The 17271-nt window shown below is 32.1% G+C and overlaps 3 protein-coding genes across 5 annotated transcripts; 2 read left to right on the top strand and 1 right to left on the bottom strand.

Annotated features, from left to right (window-relative positions):
* The first annotated feature begins 1488 nt into the window (after positions 1-1488).
* On the top strand, positions 1489-3326 carry LOC122593283. The gene is made up of 3 exons (XM_043765674.1): positions 1489-2179; positions 2260-2374; positions 2514-3326. The coding sequence occupies exons 1-3, from the start codon at positions 1628-1630 to the stop codon at positions 3026-3028; spliced, it is 1182 nt and encodes a 393-aa protein (XP_043621609.1). The 5' UTR covers positions 1489-1627; the 3' UTR covers positions 3029-3326.
* A 3414-nt stretch (positions 3327-6740) lies between these two features.
* LOC122592571 lies at positions 6741-11913 on the top strand. Of its 3 annotated transcripts, none has more exons than XM_043764830.1 (16): positions 6741-6828; positions 6961-7051; positions 7877-8051; positions 8135-8240; positions 8315-8397; positions 8528-8554; positions 8641-8753; positions 8896-9000; positions 9099-9179; positions 9489-9553; positions 9709-9765; positions 9904-9975; positions 10189-10428; positions 10523-10638; positions 10870-10965; positions 11495-11913. In XM_043764830.1, exons 1-16 carry the CDS (start codon positions 6778-6780, stop codon positions 11634-11636), a joined length of 1620 nt encoding a protein of 539 aa, XP_043620765.1. In that variant the 5' UTR covers positions 6741-6777; the 3' UTR covers positions 11637-11913. The 3 variants fall into 3 exon arrangements, 2 of the variants coding, with proteins under 2 accessions (XP_043620765.1, XP_043620764.1); XM_043764829.1 differs by having other exon boundaries at positions 10189-10456; positions 10536-10638; XR_006322739.1 differs by lacking the exon at positions 11495-11913 and having other exon boundaries at positions 10536-10638.
* A 563-nt stretch (positions 11914-12476) lies between these two features.
* Positions 12477-16883, bottom strand: LOC122593240 (UDP-galactose/UDP-glucose transporter 4-like). Its single transcript, XM_043765625.1, has 7 exons — positions 16431-16883; positions 14948-14976; positions 14634-14835; positions 14037-14279; positions 13833-13934; positions 13083-13190; positions 12477-12879 (listed from the first exon to the last, which is right to left on the bottom strand). The coding sequence occupies exons 1-7, from the start codon at positions 16557-16559 to the stop codon at positions 12646-12648; spliced, it is 1047 nt and encodes a 348-aa protein (XP_043621560.1). The 5' UTR covers positions 16560-16883; the 3' UTR covers positions 12477-12645.
* Positions 16884-17271: the final 388 nt, after the last annotated feature.

The raw sequence follows: 17271 nt of genomic DNA, 5'->3' as shown, positions 1-17271 counted from the left end.
GCTTTAAAATATACAGTTGGCATCAAGTACTTACACGTGAAAATGAGTTGGAAGTTGATGGGAATGAAGTTACTTTGCGTCTTCTCCTTCAATTCTTTTAACCCATGTCCCTATTTATATCAACACTATCCGTATTTTTTTAATCCAAACCTCGATTTTTGTCATCTCAAATAGTATCAAATTACGTGGCACTTGGTTTACTTCGATTCGTTTTATACATTGTCTGACGTTTAATAATTTAATTAGGATGAATTCAATTATCAAATACCGGATCGAGTATATCTAAATTGCCCTGTAGAATAATGTATGAACCATTTCCAATATTACTAGGATATATGTGACAATTTAATGTTGCATCTTGTTCAACAAAAACGAATATTTATAGCTCACGAAATGTTTATGAGAAATGATATTCTTATAACACATTTTTACCATCTACAATAATACCTGCACCATACAGTTGTATTATGTGTATAAAAATTTATACATTTACAGACAAAATTCTTTTGTAAAAATATCACTTCCCAATGTTCATAATCTACGTGGGTTTGACAACTTTAATGTGATAACCTTCAAAACGTACGTCTTGTGTAGGAAAATGATTATATACTAGTACTTATTCTACTATAGAGTAAATTAGTATTCACTCAACGCTGTTTTTTGTCTGGTTTCTGAAGAGTCAAAGGGCAGCACAATGCTTGTCCCCCCACCCATACTCACACATCTACAAATGAGAGTTTTTTTTTTTTTTTTTTGCCTAATTCAATGTAACAAAAATAATTTTGCATGCTTAGATTCTAATCACTATTAGTTGGAAAACAAAGATCACCGTATTTTGAAAAATAAAAATTGAATTTATTGGTTATTGTCTATAGCATACGAGTTTTTTGATAAATACTCTAGAATTCATAAACTTGTAGCTCTCTTGATAAGTTAATTCAAGGACCTCTATATATTTTGAGATAAATGATAAAAATAATTTCTTCAAAATGACTAGAGAATTTTATGCAACATCTTACAATCTTGATGATATTAATTCTAGTTGGTTAATTAACCACCTAATTATCTACAGAATTAAGGTGTTGACTTTGGGTATAAGTCTTGTCATCAACATTATCTGTTCATTGATATAATGCTCAATGAAAAAAGATTGACAGGGTTTTTGGCCAGGGCTCGATCCCAAGGGTGACCAAGATTTTTGGGTGGGTGGAAAGGTTTTCCCCGGGACATGAAATTAAGTGGGCTGGGAGTTTTGTACGTTTAAATTGGGCCAATATGTGCTTATCTTTAAACATTGGCGTGTCGCGTACAATATATTGATTGTTCTAGTTGGTTAAAGGAAAAAAACTCAACATGATTATTACTCGTATTATTATTATTATAGCGAACTTATAATAATGAGTCAACAATAAGTCAGTTGAATATTTGCCTCACTGGATATAAATTTGTCGTCTCATTGGTTGCTTCATTACACCTTCACACCCCAATTAATGAAAGATGTGTGTGTATATATATAATTAATCCGATCATATATTGTCAATTTGTCATCCGATCCTCATCTGGATTCATAAATAATACCTCGATCACCCCATCATTACAATAACACTAGAAACACATAGAGAAATTCATGGAACCACAATCAGAATCATCTATAATTAGTATGATTCAGCCTCGGAGGCTCATAGACTTCCTTGAAGACCAAAACCTCCCCTTCCCTCGTCGTCCCAAATCCAAAATCTCCGTCTTTATCCACGCCTTTTCTCGTCGTTTCTCCAACAAATTAAACAAATCGTCTTCCTCTCGTTGTCCTGCAGCTGAGCCTTCAATGTCCAGAACAACTTCGGTGACTGTCAAGGATATCCTACGCTGGAAATCATTTCGTGATCTAAACGAACCAATATTACTAATAGATAACAATAATAATGTTCCTCTACCACCATCAATAATGTCTCCTAAATGTACTAGTATTATAAGCACAACGTCCAGTGGTTCGTCGCCGAATAGTAGCTGGAGTAGTGATTTTACAGTCGGTGATTCCCCTGTATGGTGTCGCGGATTGATTTCTTCTAGTGATGTTGTTGTTGATGATGAGGTCACTAGTTGTAAGAAACATTTCCATGTTAATGTTGGTTGTGCCGAAAACGCCCATAACAACATCACCAAGTTAGCTCATCCAAAGGTATATATACAACTTCTTAACATATTTATGTGTTTAATTCGATTCTTCTTTGATGGCCTAATTATATCATTTGTATACAGGATCGTATTGTACACGAAGAAGAAGAACAATTTAGTCCAATTTCGGTCCTTGATTTTACACAACAACATGAAGAAACATTTTCTTCATTTCATCAAAGCCTTGTCAATATGCAAAGTATATATGTTTTTCATTCCATATATATCCATTTCTAATTATTTTCTTAAAACGTATATATATTGTTGATTAGGAGTTTTTATTAGTTCCTTATAGAAATTGAATTGACCAATGATTTTTTTTTTTTGTTAATTCCTAGGACGAAACATAATGCTAAAGCAACGAATTCAAGACTTTGAGAATCTCATTGGGGATGAAGAAGATCATTTTTTAGAGAATAATGATAAGTACGAATTAAATGATGATATCGAATCATTTCAAATCGAAGAAAAGGCAATCCAATTAATAGATCATGTCTTCAAATTAACAACTACAAGCTCTGGTAGTAAGGAATGGGACATAAACATGGATTGTATGCTACTAGATTTCTTTAGGGATGAATTGATCACATCCAAAGAAACGAAAAGCAATAGCCGCGAAATTGAATCAAAGATTTTGAGGATGGCAAAATCTTGGGTTAAAGGCGAAGATCATGACGGATCTTTGGAGTGGGCATTGGAGGGTACTAGACAAGTGTGTATTCAAGGAATGGAAAAGAACGAGAATTGGAGAGATTTCGAACAAGAGCAACGAGATATTGCCATTGAAATCGAGGAAATCATGCTTAATGATTTGTTAGACGAGTTATCAATAGATCTTCTTCTTAACATTTAGAACTTTAGATCCAACGTACTCTCCTTTGAAGTAATTGCATTGGATAAATAGTACTAGACTACTAGTATTCATGAATCCACAAACATCATATCGATGAGAATTAAGGAATGTCAAATGGCCTTTGATTAGATAGTACGGGCCTTGTGACCTTATAGTAATTGCGTCATTGTATTTGACGTTAGGACAAAAGATTGTAAATTATATGTATTATTAAGTAGCTAGTAAGTATTTGAGGTTTTCCAATTAATAATTCATTGTAAACGTTCATATTAGTAATACCATATTACTATTCAGATTCTTTGGTACGTACGTGCGATATATATATCAGTCTCGCAAAAACCAATTTTTGTAACATTGCTCTGATACCACTTTGGAGATATTAGATGTTCGTTTTCCTCATCCTTTTAACATTGCAATTTCAATAACTAGAAAAACATTAATGCACGTTATACATCAGATGCGGCTAATTAACATATAATAATCGAAGAAAATGCAAAGAGAAGTTTGAAAATTTATACAAGTATTATAAGAAGACTAAATAAGGCAAAGTTGGCAAAAATGATGGTAAACACTATCGATTTTTTCGCCAACTTGAAGCTCCCTTTGGAGATCATCAACATACGGCGAATAACAATAATAATATCAATATTGTTGATCCAAGCAGCCAATCGAATTATTCATCCGAATATGGAACAACACCATCTTATGAAAAGAACAAAAGAATTAGTAGTAGTGATATTCATCATTATGAATTCAAAAACAAAAGAATTATAGCCGCAATTGAGGCGTCAATCGAATTGCACTTTACAGAACTATTGAGTAAACAAGAAGAATGGGGGTGGGGAAGCCTATAGCACAAATTTTTTTCGTTAACATTGTATCGATGTAAAGTAACGATAACGCTTAGATTGTTACGATTTTTGGCAGGTTTTAATAGTTTTTGGCACTTTTATTCGAATTCTTTACATATTTATTTGCAGAGTTAATTGATTTTTGGTCCCTGTGGTTTGTATGTTTTTGCAGGTTCATGACCTTTACAGGTTTCATTGCTTTTTTGGTACCTATTTCGGAATCTTTTGCAAATTTGGTACAAATTAACGGTGGTTGTTAAATGAAACTGTTAAGTGCTGTTAGACTTGAAAATGATGTTTAATTGTAAATTTCCAAAAGTATATCGGGTATTTATCTTAATAGTGTTGGTCAAAAAGTTTAACCAAACTCGAAACTGGTACTAATCAACTCAGAATTCCACCGCGCACAAGGTTTTAAATATCGGTTATCGGTTTATTATCGGCCGACCCCAGATAAGCGATAAATAGGATATATTGGATACCCTAAAATGTAAAAGAATTTATCTAAATTTATATATATACTAACAATATATACAATTTGTAATGCAATACATCAATAATCAATAATTAGAATATAAAACTGTAGAAAAGAAAATAGTTACAATTAAAGTTTCGAAATTTAAGTATTTATAGACTATATTCAAACGGAAAAACAGTAGTAAAGAAAGTAATTACAATTTACAACTAGAAATTAAAAGATTATTAAAGATTAACTCAAAAATTAAAGAATTAATTTAAATTAGCTAGAGAAAATTGAATTAAAGAAAGTAATAAACCCTAATATTTGATAAAAACCCTTGTTTTTTATAAAAACAAAAAAGAGTGGTCAAATTTTTTTTTTACCGATATTGACCGATAAGTGCCGATATTGCCCGATAAGTGCCGAGTTTGACCGAAATTTGACCAAAACGATAAATTGCCCGATAAGTCATTTTTCTTATCGGTGAAGGGCCGATAACTGATATATTGTCGATATATCAGCCGCTAAATCCGATATTTATAACACTGACCGCGCAAAAATCCTAACCAAAATGAACCTCAGGAACCATGGAAAACTTAATTTGCGATTTCTCCTTTGTTTTTACAAACTAAAACACGTAACCGATACCAAAATGCTCAAGTTTGCATTCCGCACAAACCTTAGCCTATTATTTTGCCAAAAAGCTTTTTCCGAAAATTTGTCGAAAAAGTAATTGTCAACGAATCTCGATGAATCTTAAAACTTAAAATATGAATATGACCGGAATCGGATCGTGAACAAAACCTGACGTTTTTTAGATCAATTTGACAAATCGCGAAAACATAATCGAAGAAAGAAGTTTGCAGAAAAAAATTCTTTTTCTTCTTTTAAAAAAAAAAAAAAAGAAATAGATATGAAAACAATAAAAAGAATAAAGTGTGTTAATAGGACAAACTTTTTGACTACACTATTAACACAAATACCCCTTACACTTTTAGAAATTTACAATTAAACACCATTTTTATTTCTAACAACGCTTAACGACTTCATTTAACAACCACCGTTAATTTGTACCAAATTTGCAAAAGGATTTTGAAATAGGGACCAAAAATGCAATGAAACCTAAAAAGATCATGTACCTATCAAAACATGCAAACCACAGGGATCAACAATGCAATTAACTCTTATTGGCACAAATACTTCTTTATAAGGTATATTTTTAATAAACTTTTTTAAAAGTTTAAAATTAGTTACATTGATCGATATTCTATATTTTTTGACCTGTAGTACCAATAAAAAATACATCGTTTTTTAGATAAATTTTACTACACGAATTTAGCGGGCTCGTATATCCGACTACCCTCCTTTATAAGTAGTTCCGCCTATGTAATAATAGACCCAAGTGTATTAGAATAATCTTTTAGCATTCTTGACTTTTAAATGGTAACAAAAGAAACGAAAGGGAAAGAAAACGTATATAAAAAATTATTTGCGAGTTAATAGTAAATAAAAAAAGAAATAGAAAATTAAGGAAAACTAAAAATAATTTGAAAAAAAATATAACATGTCAAAAAAAGGTATCGTGAGACCAAAAATACATACATTTGATTTAGATATGAGAAGGTTTTGGCTATATATTTGTGCAGTAAATTATACGTTTGTTGTGTATGACTAAAAAGTGTTGTAGAAATATACTACATAAAATAAAATTTTATTTCAATAGCTGCTAGTGATAGGTAGACAGATGCGTTAGCTTAATTTAAGTTGTTTATATTTGTTTGAAACGACTCTCCAGTCGACCTTTGTCTCCCGATCATTTCAATCAAACAGAGATGCTAGCATATCCATTGCTTGTATTTTAAATAAATAAATAAATTTTTTTTGTTGGATTTTAAGTTCCAGGTATGGATTTGTTGAGATATTTTGCATCTTGTATTTTGATTATAGATTATTATGTCGTATATTTGTATGTTTGTTATTAATTTTAATTTTATTATTAAGAAAATTTTTGTTAATGATATTATCGTGTATAAAATGGTATACTTTTTTTTTAATCAAAAGTTCATGGTGCTGGAATCTATAATTATTTAATATGTTATTAACATCCTCTAAAGTTATCATTAAACAAAATCATTTAACTCTGAAATAACAAATTTGCTCTTATGTGTAAGACATGCGAGAACATTTAACTGCTTTATTAAATGGCCGTTAAAATGAAGTTTTGTACGTGAGCAACTTAACGAAGCAAAATTAACTACTTTGGACGCGATGACCATAGGGAAAAAAGTGACAAACTTAATATATATTTTTTTTTATAATTTTTGAGTTTAGTATCTGAAAGTAAACATGTCAAATTCGGGGGGAAAAATGTAATTTACCGAAAAAACTAAAACCCCAAAACACAAAAATTAAAATAGACACTCAATTTTTTTGCAGCCATGGGAAGCTATGAAGAAACGAAGCTTCAGCTTTTTCTTGAATGGTTAAAGGTAAACCCCCTCGATATTCTAAATCTTGTTATATACATATACATATGTTTGTATATGTATATTGTTATTAATCATGTTCATCTGATGTTATATCTTGCATAATAAAGTTTGAATTTTATATGGAAACCCCAGTTAAATGGAGTGGAATTGCGAGGCTGTAACATCAAGTACAGTGATTTCAATAAAGGGCTTGGTGTATATTCATCTCATGGTGTTGCTGATGGTAAAAAGTTTCAAACTTTATGCATCTAATATATGTTTTTAGTGAAGTTTTTATGATATACAAAATGTTAAGATACACGAGTACAAAAGTTTAATGTGCTTGTTTAACATAAGAAAAATAGATACTTTAAGGGTGTTGATGTATGTAACAAGAGATGATCAGTCTTCGTAAAATTTGATTTTAAGGAGTTTATGCAACATAAGTGAGACTTCTAGTTGCTAAATACAAATCTACAGACTTTTATCAAATCTAAGGCTTTTGAGAACATGGCCCTTGGGGCTACGTTTGTATGTTCAAACACAGCATATAAGGAATGTACGTAAAAAGTAACCACCCCTAAAGGATAGTGGTCGGGTGTAATCATGTCGCGGTACAAACCGCTAAAGGTAATTTTTTGGAGGTTTCCAAAGGGTATGGAAATGATCATTTGTATACCCCAGTGAGGCTGTGTGCATGATACTGAGTCAAAAACTAGCCCTTTCGAGTAACCTCAAACCTCCCCCGTCTAACCATTTACCCTAGGAGTTATGTTTAGGAAAATCTTAAACTTAATCTCTTCATTATTACCAATTAAATATTATGTTGGCTAGTAAATGTCGCCGTGATCACTTTGAAAATGCACATCCAAATGCCCAATCATTGTTTTGAGTATTGGTCACCAGAAAACAGTAGTTCTTGCCTTCTTGGGGAAATGTGTGAAGAAGCTATACAATTATATGATGATGAAATTTTATATATAAATTCAACTATATAAATAATAGCGTCATAATAGAGTAATAGACTTTCTTTGGAGATCAATGGTTTCTTATCAAGAATTTATTTCAGGGATTCCGCTGGTGGTTCCTCTTAATTTGGCTATAACTCCAATGAGGGTCTTACAAGATCCAATACTTGGACCCGAATGCTCTGCGATGTATGAGGATGGAGATGTGGACGATAGATTATTGATATTGTTGTTTCTTACTTTTGAGTATAAAAGAAAGAACTCTTCATGGAAACCGTATGTAACTGAACTTTGATTAGTGCTATTTATATTTCATTTCTGTACTGCTTTTTGTAACTGAAGAAAAATGGGAATGATAGGTACCTTGATATACTTCCCACTTCTTTCGGAAGTCCACTTTGGTTCTCCGATGATGAGCTTTTGGAGCTAAAAGGAACCACATTGTTTAAGGCAACTGAATTGCAGGTGTGATTTATTCAAATAAAAATATATAAAGTTTTGGGGTTCTCATTAAGTTTCTTAACGGGATTCTGTTGCAGAAGAAAAGTTTGCGGTCATTGTATGATGAGAAAGTGAAAAACTTAGTGAAGAAGCTTTTGGTTCTTGATGGTGACTTACAAAGGTGCACATCGGCTTTTAGTTTTAATGTAAATATATGATTTTTAAATCTTTATTTCTGTGCCAATCTTATGAGCAACTAATTGTGATCTTGTACATAAACTAATGTCAAATATCTTTTTTCTGTCCTGTAGTGAAGTTTCTTTCAATGACTTTCTCTGGTATGCATATCTCTCTAAAAGCTATAATGTTAGTTTCTATTTTGCGTCAAGAATGTAATTAGTTTCCAACAAAATTTTTGTTATAGGGCTAATTCAATATTTTGGACCCGTGCTCTGAGTATACCTCTTCCTCGCGCCTCTGTATTCCCTCAAGTTCAAGAAGAACAACAAAATTATATGGATGGTGATAATGGCAAAAGTGAGCTCTTATTATATGTGTCCATCCACCTAAGATCTCAATAATGAGAAAATTGAGATTACTTTCCTACTTAGGTTTTTTTGACTGAATTCTTTTTTCCCCCTACTACAATTCCATATATTGCATTTTTTCTCCATTACAGAAAACGAGGTTGAAAGTAATGCTGATGGGGTCAATTCATATTTGGTACAAGAAGAGACTGTTTGGGTCGAAGGTCTTGTCCCTGGCATTGACTTTTGCAACCACGGTACTCCAGTTATCTTTAACTGTTATTTTCGATATAAAAGCAGAATTTTTGTATATATCATTAATTTTATTAGAATACGTGTTAATATTATGTTGCAGATTTGAAGGCTGCAGCAACATGGGAAGTTGATGGAACAGGAGCAGCAACCGGTGTTCCTTTGTCCATGTATCTTCTTTCTGGTAGACTCTTATCCCCGCATTGATATCTTCATATCCCATCTTATCCATGAAATTGTGATGTTTGATGACTTGATGTAAACTGTAAACACACAATTTCATCCTTGACTATTTTTCAAGTTCCTATAATATTTTCAATAATAACAAGTAAAGACATCTTGTGATTTTGTTGGACTTTTTTCGCAAAAGGAAATGTTTTAAGTGTTGTAATTTCCATGGGGTTCAAGTAAAGTATTTGTTCTTTTTATTATAAAATATTAATCAATAGTCTATTATACATTGATGCACTGTTTACCCTTAACGATAAATTAGTTGAAGAAGCTCATCATCAAATTGGAGAAGAGATATCAATTAGCTATGGTAACAAAGGAAATGAGGTACAGTAATCTCCATCATTATAATTCTTTGACTTCTCAAATAAAATCATTTTTCTTCTTGCAAGTTGCGACGCATATTTGTTCAAATGGACTTTTACAATGAAAGTGCACACACTTTTTTCTATTTACAATCTTGCCGTTGTTTATCATTTCAGGAACTTCTATACCTATACGGGTTTGTCACTGATAATAATCCGGATGATTATATCATGGTAAAGTTTTCTTGTTTCTTGTTATTCTGAACTATATTATATGAGTTTTGTTCTTGGTCCTTAATGTCATTGAATTGAAATTCTGTTCATTCTCGAGGCAATATGGTAAACTCACTGTAGCATGTTACTCTTTTGCAGATTCACTATCCGGCAGAAGCTATTAAGGATGTACCATCGTCGGAAACCAAACTACAACTTCTGGGAGCACATGTCAGTAATATTTATCATTACAAATGCTAGCCTATTATCATCATCATGAGTAGTTCATGTAGTTTGACATTAGTAAAGGGCACATGTTATAGACATTTAATTAATAGACAAACACTTCAAGAACTTTGTGTCTTAAATCTATGCAGATTTTATGGGATGTTAATGCCATAGTAATGTGGTTTAACTAATGATGTTAATGCTATTATTGATCAGAAAGCTGAAATGAGGTGTCTTTTATCAAAGAGTTTACTTGATCGTGGGTTCTTCTCAAATAAAGAAGAAACCGATGATAAAGGTGAAGGGACTGGAGTTCCTGACTATAGTTGGAGTGGTCAACGCAAGACACCATCTTACTTGAAGAAGCTCGTTTTTCCTGAAGAGTTCCTGACCTGCTTGAGGACAATAGCCATGCGGGAAGATGAGATATTCGTGGTTACATCATTGCTCCAAGGGGTGAACACCTATTCGCACGCTTGTTATTGTATATGCTTCTTTGGTTGGACATCGTTTTTGTGATTTTTTGGATAACCTACATTTGTGTTTAAAGCTTGTTGATTCAGATGGGGAAAGACAACCATCAGATTTAGAAGTTCGTGCAGCTATATGGGAAGCTTGTGGGGATTCAGGCGCCCTACAATTGCTTGTTGATCTTCTTAATACGAGGTATTCTACCCGCATGATCCATTAGCTACTTGCACGGTGAACATACATGGAAGCCATGCATACTCTACAACAAGTTTTGTAATTCAAAAAATAAAATAGAGTATCTGTGATAGCCCAAAAATCCTGGTTCTACCACTACTATCAGTAACTCTTACACAAGATACCCAATCGATCCTTATTGTCTTATTAAAACATTTGAAAATGATTATTGTGGTTTCTTGAAATTTGAAGGATGATGGATCTTGAAGAGGGTTCGGGAACTGAAGATTCGGACACTCAACTACTTGAAAAGTATGCTTACTGTAAAACAACTGAAGATACCAAAAGGTATGTCCAGATCCAAAAGAGTTTATGCTTGACTTTTGACTTTTATTTGACTAGAATAATTTACTTTCTAAGAAAGGATTAAGCATTAATTATCTATGTAAAATATATTAGTTTAAAGAGCATTTGTGTACAAATATCTAATTAATATTTTGTCAAAATTGATTTTGTAAGAAAAATGTTTTGAATCTTCTGAAGGCAGAAAAGTGTATTCTTCATGTGGGCGGCTTATGCGAGCTTGCCTGCCACTTAAGTCTATCATTTTGCTTAGAAGTTACATTTCTTTCTGGCTTTTTTGCATATTGTATTCAACTTTTTAATACTGAGAGCACAAAGTCAATAGTGTATATTTCTAGACAGGCCAAACATGGCTAAAGATTTAACCGATTCTATGTATTGTTTAAGTCAGAATTCATGGAATATCTTTGAAGGTTACTTAGCATATTTCCCATGTACTTTGCATATGTTGTGTACTAAAAGACCTCCAAATGTGCCTTTTCTAACATTATTTTTTTGGTATTCCTAATTGAAGCAATAGCATTGATAAGAAGCAAGAACTGAGTAGAAACAAATGGGCAAGCATAGTGTACAGGCGAGGTCAAAAGCAACTCACGCGACAGTTCCTGAAAGAAGCAGAACATGCGTTGCAATTAGCTTTAAGCGAAGGCAATTAATTCACAGCAGGGGAAACTAATTTCACCGGATTTCTAACTACTAAATTAAAGACTTGATCTCGAAAGTCAGTCCATGTAAACTGATTATTGGTTCATCACTTTCTAGGACCATGATTTTGTAAGATGCTCAATGATTCAAAGTTACCGGGATTCAAATGCATTAAGTTGCTTGTTTTGTCGTACCAAGGCTGATGTGCAGTTTGCACTCGGCAGTATATGTAACTATCTGGATCAAATGTCATTATCAATAAATTGGCATGGAGTTTTGTAGGTTGTACATCAACTCTAGTATCTTTACATGATTGAACCTTTTTTGTGGAATCTCTTCCTATAAATAGGAACTTCAAACGACCCATGTTCTGCCTATATTTTGTTATTCAGCTTATTTGATCTTTTTCATAAATCATGTAAGATGTCAAATCTTTAAAGTGTTATATTCTTTATTTCTGGCATTGCCGTATAATGATATGGTATATGAAACCTGTCAAAATGTCTAATTTATACTCAAGATTGTCACGGTACTTGTAAAAAAAAAAACCCAAAAATTTAATAAGAATTCAAGACTATAAAAAGATCTTATGATAGCGAAATTTAGATGAGAAGCGTCTACCACCTTTTTTTTACCGTTTCAGATATGGATAGCTATCTTGATCCGCTCATAGTGAATTCAACAAAAATCAGGACATCAAAAAACCTGACCATTATGACACCTAAGTGAACAAAAGAAACAGCAATGTGTTCAATAGCCTGTATCAAACTTTCTCCATTAAATACAAATCACCAATCAAAATCTATATTTCTTTTATAAATTTGCTAATTTTAATGAAACAAATGAAAAGATTGTAGAAGAATAACTATATATGGATTTATTGTTGTGGACATTTGTAAGTTGAATTTACCAAAGAAAACCTAAAATTATAGTTCATGCCCACAAACTACCTCAAAGCAAGGCAGCAAACTGAATATAACTTTCCTAGACACCAAAACCAAGTAAATAATTATATAATGATCAAACCAAAGGTCTCTTTTCTTCTTCCTCTTCATTTCTTTGGTTTTCATCTTTGCCCAAAGGCAATTCTTTCATTTTCTGAACTTTTCTTGGAGCTGGTTTGTTCTCTGGTATCATCTTCAACACGATTCCCATTGCTATCAAAATCAAACCAGTCCCATGTTGCTCCGTTAATGGCTTTGTAAAGATCAAATAAGATAGCAGCAATGTGACCGCCTTTCTGGCCGTTGTTATCTGTCAACCATCATTAAGAGTTTAGAAGCAGATTGTACAAAAGATGATGCATGATCATTCAATAATGATGACGTGATATACAACCATACTTCCAGTCTTCTATGTACCACAATTTATGTCCAAAACGGTGAAATGTGTGACAGGCATTAATTGAAACTTCAAAAAGTTCAAGATTTATAAAAAAGGGTGCAAGGAATATGTACCATTGCGGTAGTGGCAGCTCCAAATATGGCAATGAGTGAAAGTACAGAGACTTGACCGATAAATGTTGCCATTGCTTCAAAGACTAGTACACCATAGACGTAAGGATGCTGCACCACAACCCAGAACTTATAGATAACAACAATGAAATCTTGAAGCATCAATATTAAATTTAAAGGGTAAAATCAGCGTCAACTCATATCATCTTGATTTTGAAAGGTAACATAATTGACTCACACGGGTCAAAGTGCCAAAACTTATAGTTTTTGGATTCAACTAATCAAGGTATTTTTGATGTTATCATCCTCTCAGTACTTGTAAAAAAGAAGTGCCAATACTTGTAAAAAAGTAATCGTACATTATTAAACCTGAAAGCTGATAGGATCGAATTTTTTGGTCAAACTATAGTTTTATAGATATTCAAAATAAACAATATAATTGTTTGACAACTGCCATAAACATTGCAACACTTATGAGTTATGGCAATAAAAAGGAAAAATGATAAATTAACCTAAGTCAAATGCCTAAAAATCATGTTTTGAGGCAATAAAGAAACAAACTATCATGTTTGCATGCTTGACCTTTTAGGTCAAACTAATAAGTAGCGTAGTTGCAAATTTGACATACAATAACGACATTTAGCAATACTAACATTACCACGAGAAAATACCAAATATATTAGTATACAAAACTCGTGTCAATTTCGAACTTGCAAAAGCTAAGATTGACTAGAAAGGCAAAAGAAAGTTCACCTGCCAACATGAACTCCATGCTTTGAATAATTCCCCTGTCAAAAGCATTGGAGGAATCAAAAAAGGCAAACCCACTACAGTTGAGCAAAATAGCATCTCCATCTGCACAAGACATCAAAGATTTTTATACAACAATAAACAAGAAAAAGCCCGCTTATTCACAATTCTGGGAACACGAAATAGATTAAGTAACGTGCAAATCACCTGTGTTGTATCGGGATTCATGGTAAAGATAGCTTCTTGAAAGTTTCCTAGAAATGAATCCATGATAAGAGCACCAGAAACCATCACAACACCGAGAATGCTAAAATTTGGGGAGGTATTTGCATCCGCAAGAGTGAATAGTATTAGACCCACTACCAAAAGCAATGCGGAAACGTATTCATGGGGAGGGTATTTTCTTCTTAAACCAGGAATAAACGCTCCCATGACCATCACCGGAAGAACCTTACAAAGTTAAGATAAAAGAATTCAACCACTGTGACATATAGTGAGAGACTATATGATCCAACACACAACATTCAGGGTTGTAAAAATACAAGTAAACAATGCAAGGACAAAATCAAGATATCCGATTCTTGAATACAATAAACAATTTTAATGGTGTCAATAATTAAGCGAGCATTTCATTGAACAAATCCAGATCTAAACTTTGTGTCATGAGTTACAGCTTTGAGATCAAGATCCAGACTTTATCCAAGATGCAATGTTTGGGGTGACATGATACAGCAAAATATAAATATTGCAATGGAACTGCGCAGGAGTACAACCAAGCAGTGAACCAAGAATATAAAGATTTACCTTGGTGGATTTAAACATAAGTTGAGCAGGGTAATTAAGGAAAGCCAAAGACCCTTTGGTAAGCCCATGAGAACCCATGAGTACTGCCGAGAGCTTGACATACGTTTTCCACGGATTCACCATTTGCTTGGTGGTGAAACCTTGCAGGTAAATCAATGCAATGTAAACCCATCCTTGTATGAAGGTAAAATACCAGCCATAACTACAAAAAATTAAAAAATGACAATACTATCAAGCAGAATTATAACATAGTGAATACAAAGTATGCACTTAAGAATGGATGAAAAACAGGTAAGAATGGATGAAAAACAGACCTGAATTTAAGCCTATTATATACATATTCCTGAAACAGAACAAAAGTTTCTTGTTAACATTAATCAACATCTATGAAATGAACAATGCATTACTCCTAAAAAACAACAGCACTGTTTTGACTTTTTCCTGGTCAAATGATATAACTTTGAACTTCGAAACTAACAATAACTATTCAATGTAAATGCAGATAACTAACTTCCATTAATCTATATATATTTAGGTGGTGCCATCACACATTCACACAACAGGAACATCAAAAAAATAAATGTTGCTTACCAACAAAAATCAACATTCTCTTGGCATGCAAAAAATCAAACTAGTTGACCAGTTTAAAAAAGTTAAACAACATGTTGTAACTAATTTACTACAAATTCACCACAAAAAGATCATATTTAGCCTTTCATATATTCACCAATGCTAAAACAACGCAACTGATTCCGCTTACAGCATTGTTGCTTTCAACACTAGTATTCTTTAAACAACGTTTTTTAAATAAGAATCATCACCAAAAAAACAAAACTTATTATCCTATACAACATTATAACAACTTGTACTCCAAGCAGTATAACTTGTACATTTAACCGATTCATACCGAACCTGCTACCAAACAAATTAAACATTGTGCAAAGATTACTTTATACATGTAGAATAACTTTAGACTGCATCCAAAAATGCACATGACATTAGAAATTAGTGGCTTAAAATTAATTATACGATTAGTATTTGGAAAACTGAAAGTCATTAATATTAATATATTAATATAATATAAAAACTATAAAATAAAAAATATATATATAATAAAATTAAAAAATAAAATAAAAGAAAGATGATGATATCATAAAAACTCTCAAAGACTCAAATAACAAACCTTATGCACGGATTGTATATATTCTTTGGTACCAAATTGAGATAAGAACTATTCTGTTAACTTGAGTAGGACCCATTTTAGATACACCAAAAAAATCAGGCAATAATCTATCAAGTCTTTGACATTTTTTATTTACTAAAAAATAGGCACACAATTAGGAATAACAAATAAAATTAAGATAAAAGAAAGAGTCAGCAAAGCCAGATAATAATCCCAATTTCTACAGACTAATTGCTTTAAACAGTTAAACTATTGCATGCAAAGCCATCAAAGAACAATCTAAACCCCCTTAAAGTTATTATTAATTTCTCTAATATTTTACAATTTAAAAAAAAAACACAAATTTTATAGAAATTACAATTTAATCAATTATGGGTCTTTCCAGAAACATCAAATTCTTCGAAACTATCATCAAATCAGATATGGGTTTTTCAAGAAACACCCAATAACACACATACATACATACATATATATATACTCAATTCCTGAAAAATGTCAAATGAATGATGGGTTTATGAAATTATAACATAACAAACACAACTAGCTAAAAAAGACAAGATTTTTACATTAAATAAGAAAAGCCCTAAAAAACAGGGGTTTACAGAAAAAATTACCTCACAAACACCATTAACAAGATATCCAAAGAAAAAACCAGAAGAACAAATGAGAAATTGCTGCCATTTTGGTCTGTCAGATAATGAAATTCCAAACAGAGATCGAGACTGTTCTTCATTATTCTTCATTTTCTATTTCTAAATATTTTGAATTATGAATAATAAAGTGAATAGCTTTTAATCTTGAATAATAATGTGAAGAGAGAATGTTTATGTATTTTAACTGAATTTTAATAAAAATGGAATGATCATCAACTGGGTTTTGTGCATGTTGACTTTATATATAAAAAAAGAAATAAAAAAAGGTTGATTAAAGAGAGCGTATCGGCTCAATCACGTTAAACATGTATCGATCACACATGAAACATAAATGGTTTTTATTATTTTTTTTGTATTTACTTTTTCTTTTTGTTAAGAGAGAAGAGAGAGAAGTGTTGAAAAGAGTGTGTGTTTTACAGGGTCTGGTTTTTGGAGAGGTGGCGCATATAAGGAGACGTTTTGTTACAGATATTTATTTATTTATTTGAAAAGAGAAAGTAATATTAAACATTTGATTAAATATCTAAAATAAGTTAGAATTAGTAATTTCCATATCATCACGATGCAGCGGGGTGGGTGGAAGTAACAGCGATTGATGGTAGTAATTTACATATCAGCGTTAACAAAATTGTGGGTTACAAAAAAGGGACAGTGGTTAAAGCATGCCTGATTTTAGGGTAAATAAGATATTTCAAAGACATAAATAATTAATAGGGATGGATTTACTTTATTAGGTAATATAGATTATTATTACGTAATCAAAATGATTATGAAGACTAACTAAAAGGTACAAAGTAAAGTG

The sequence above is a fragment of the Erigeron canadensis genome, chromosome 3, assembly GCF_010389155.1.
Source record: "Erigeron canadensis isolate Cc75 chromosome 3, C_canadensis_v1, whole genome shotgun sequence".
Classification (NCBI taxonomy): domain Eukaryota; kingdom Viridiplantae; phylum Streptophyta; class Magnoliopsida; order Asterales; family Asteraceae; genus Erigeron; species Erigeron canadensis.
This window is presented reverse-complemented; position numbering and strand designations above follow the sequence as displayed.

Excerpts from the sequence above, each read along its gene's own strand:
- LOC122593283 (XM_043765674.1), top strand. The coding sequence starts at position 1,628 with ATGGAACCACAATCAGAATCATCTATAATTAGTATGATTCAGCCTCGG. Across the intron at positions 2,180-2,259 it reads CCAAGTTAGCTCATCCAAAG|GATCGTATTGTACACGAAGA; the intron begins GTATATATACAA and ends ATTTGTATACAG. Across the intron at positions 2,375-2,513 it reads AAGCCTTGTCAATATGCAAA|GACGAAACATAATGCTAAAG; the intron begins GTATATATGTTT and ends GTTAATTCCTAG.
- LOC122592571 (XM_043764829.1), top strand. The coding sequence starts at position 6,778 with ATGGGAAGCTATGAAGAAACGAAGCTTCAGCTTTTTCTTGAATGGTTA. Across the intron at positions 9,001-9,098 it reads CATTGACTTTTGCAACCACG|ATTTGAAGGCTGCAGCAACA; the intron begins GTACTCCAGTTA and ends ATTATGTTGCAG. Across the intron at positions 9,976-10,188 it reads TACAACTTCTGGGAGCACAT|AAAGCTGAAATGAGGTGTCT; the intron begins GTCAGTAATATT and ends ATTATTGATCAG.
- LOC122593240 (XM_043765625.1), bottom strand. The coding sequence starts at position 16,559 with ATGAAGAATAATGAAGAACAGTCTCGATCTCTGTTTGGAATTTCATTA. Across the intron at positions 14,836-14,947 it reads TATAATAGGCTTAAATTCAG|TTATGGCTGGTATTTTACCT; the intron begins GTCTGTTTTTCA and ends AATTTTTTGTAG. Across the intron at positions 13,935-14,036 it reads TGAATCCCGATACAACACAG|ATGGAGATGCTATTTTGCTC; the intron begins GTGATTTGCACG and ends TGTCTTGTGCAG.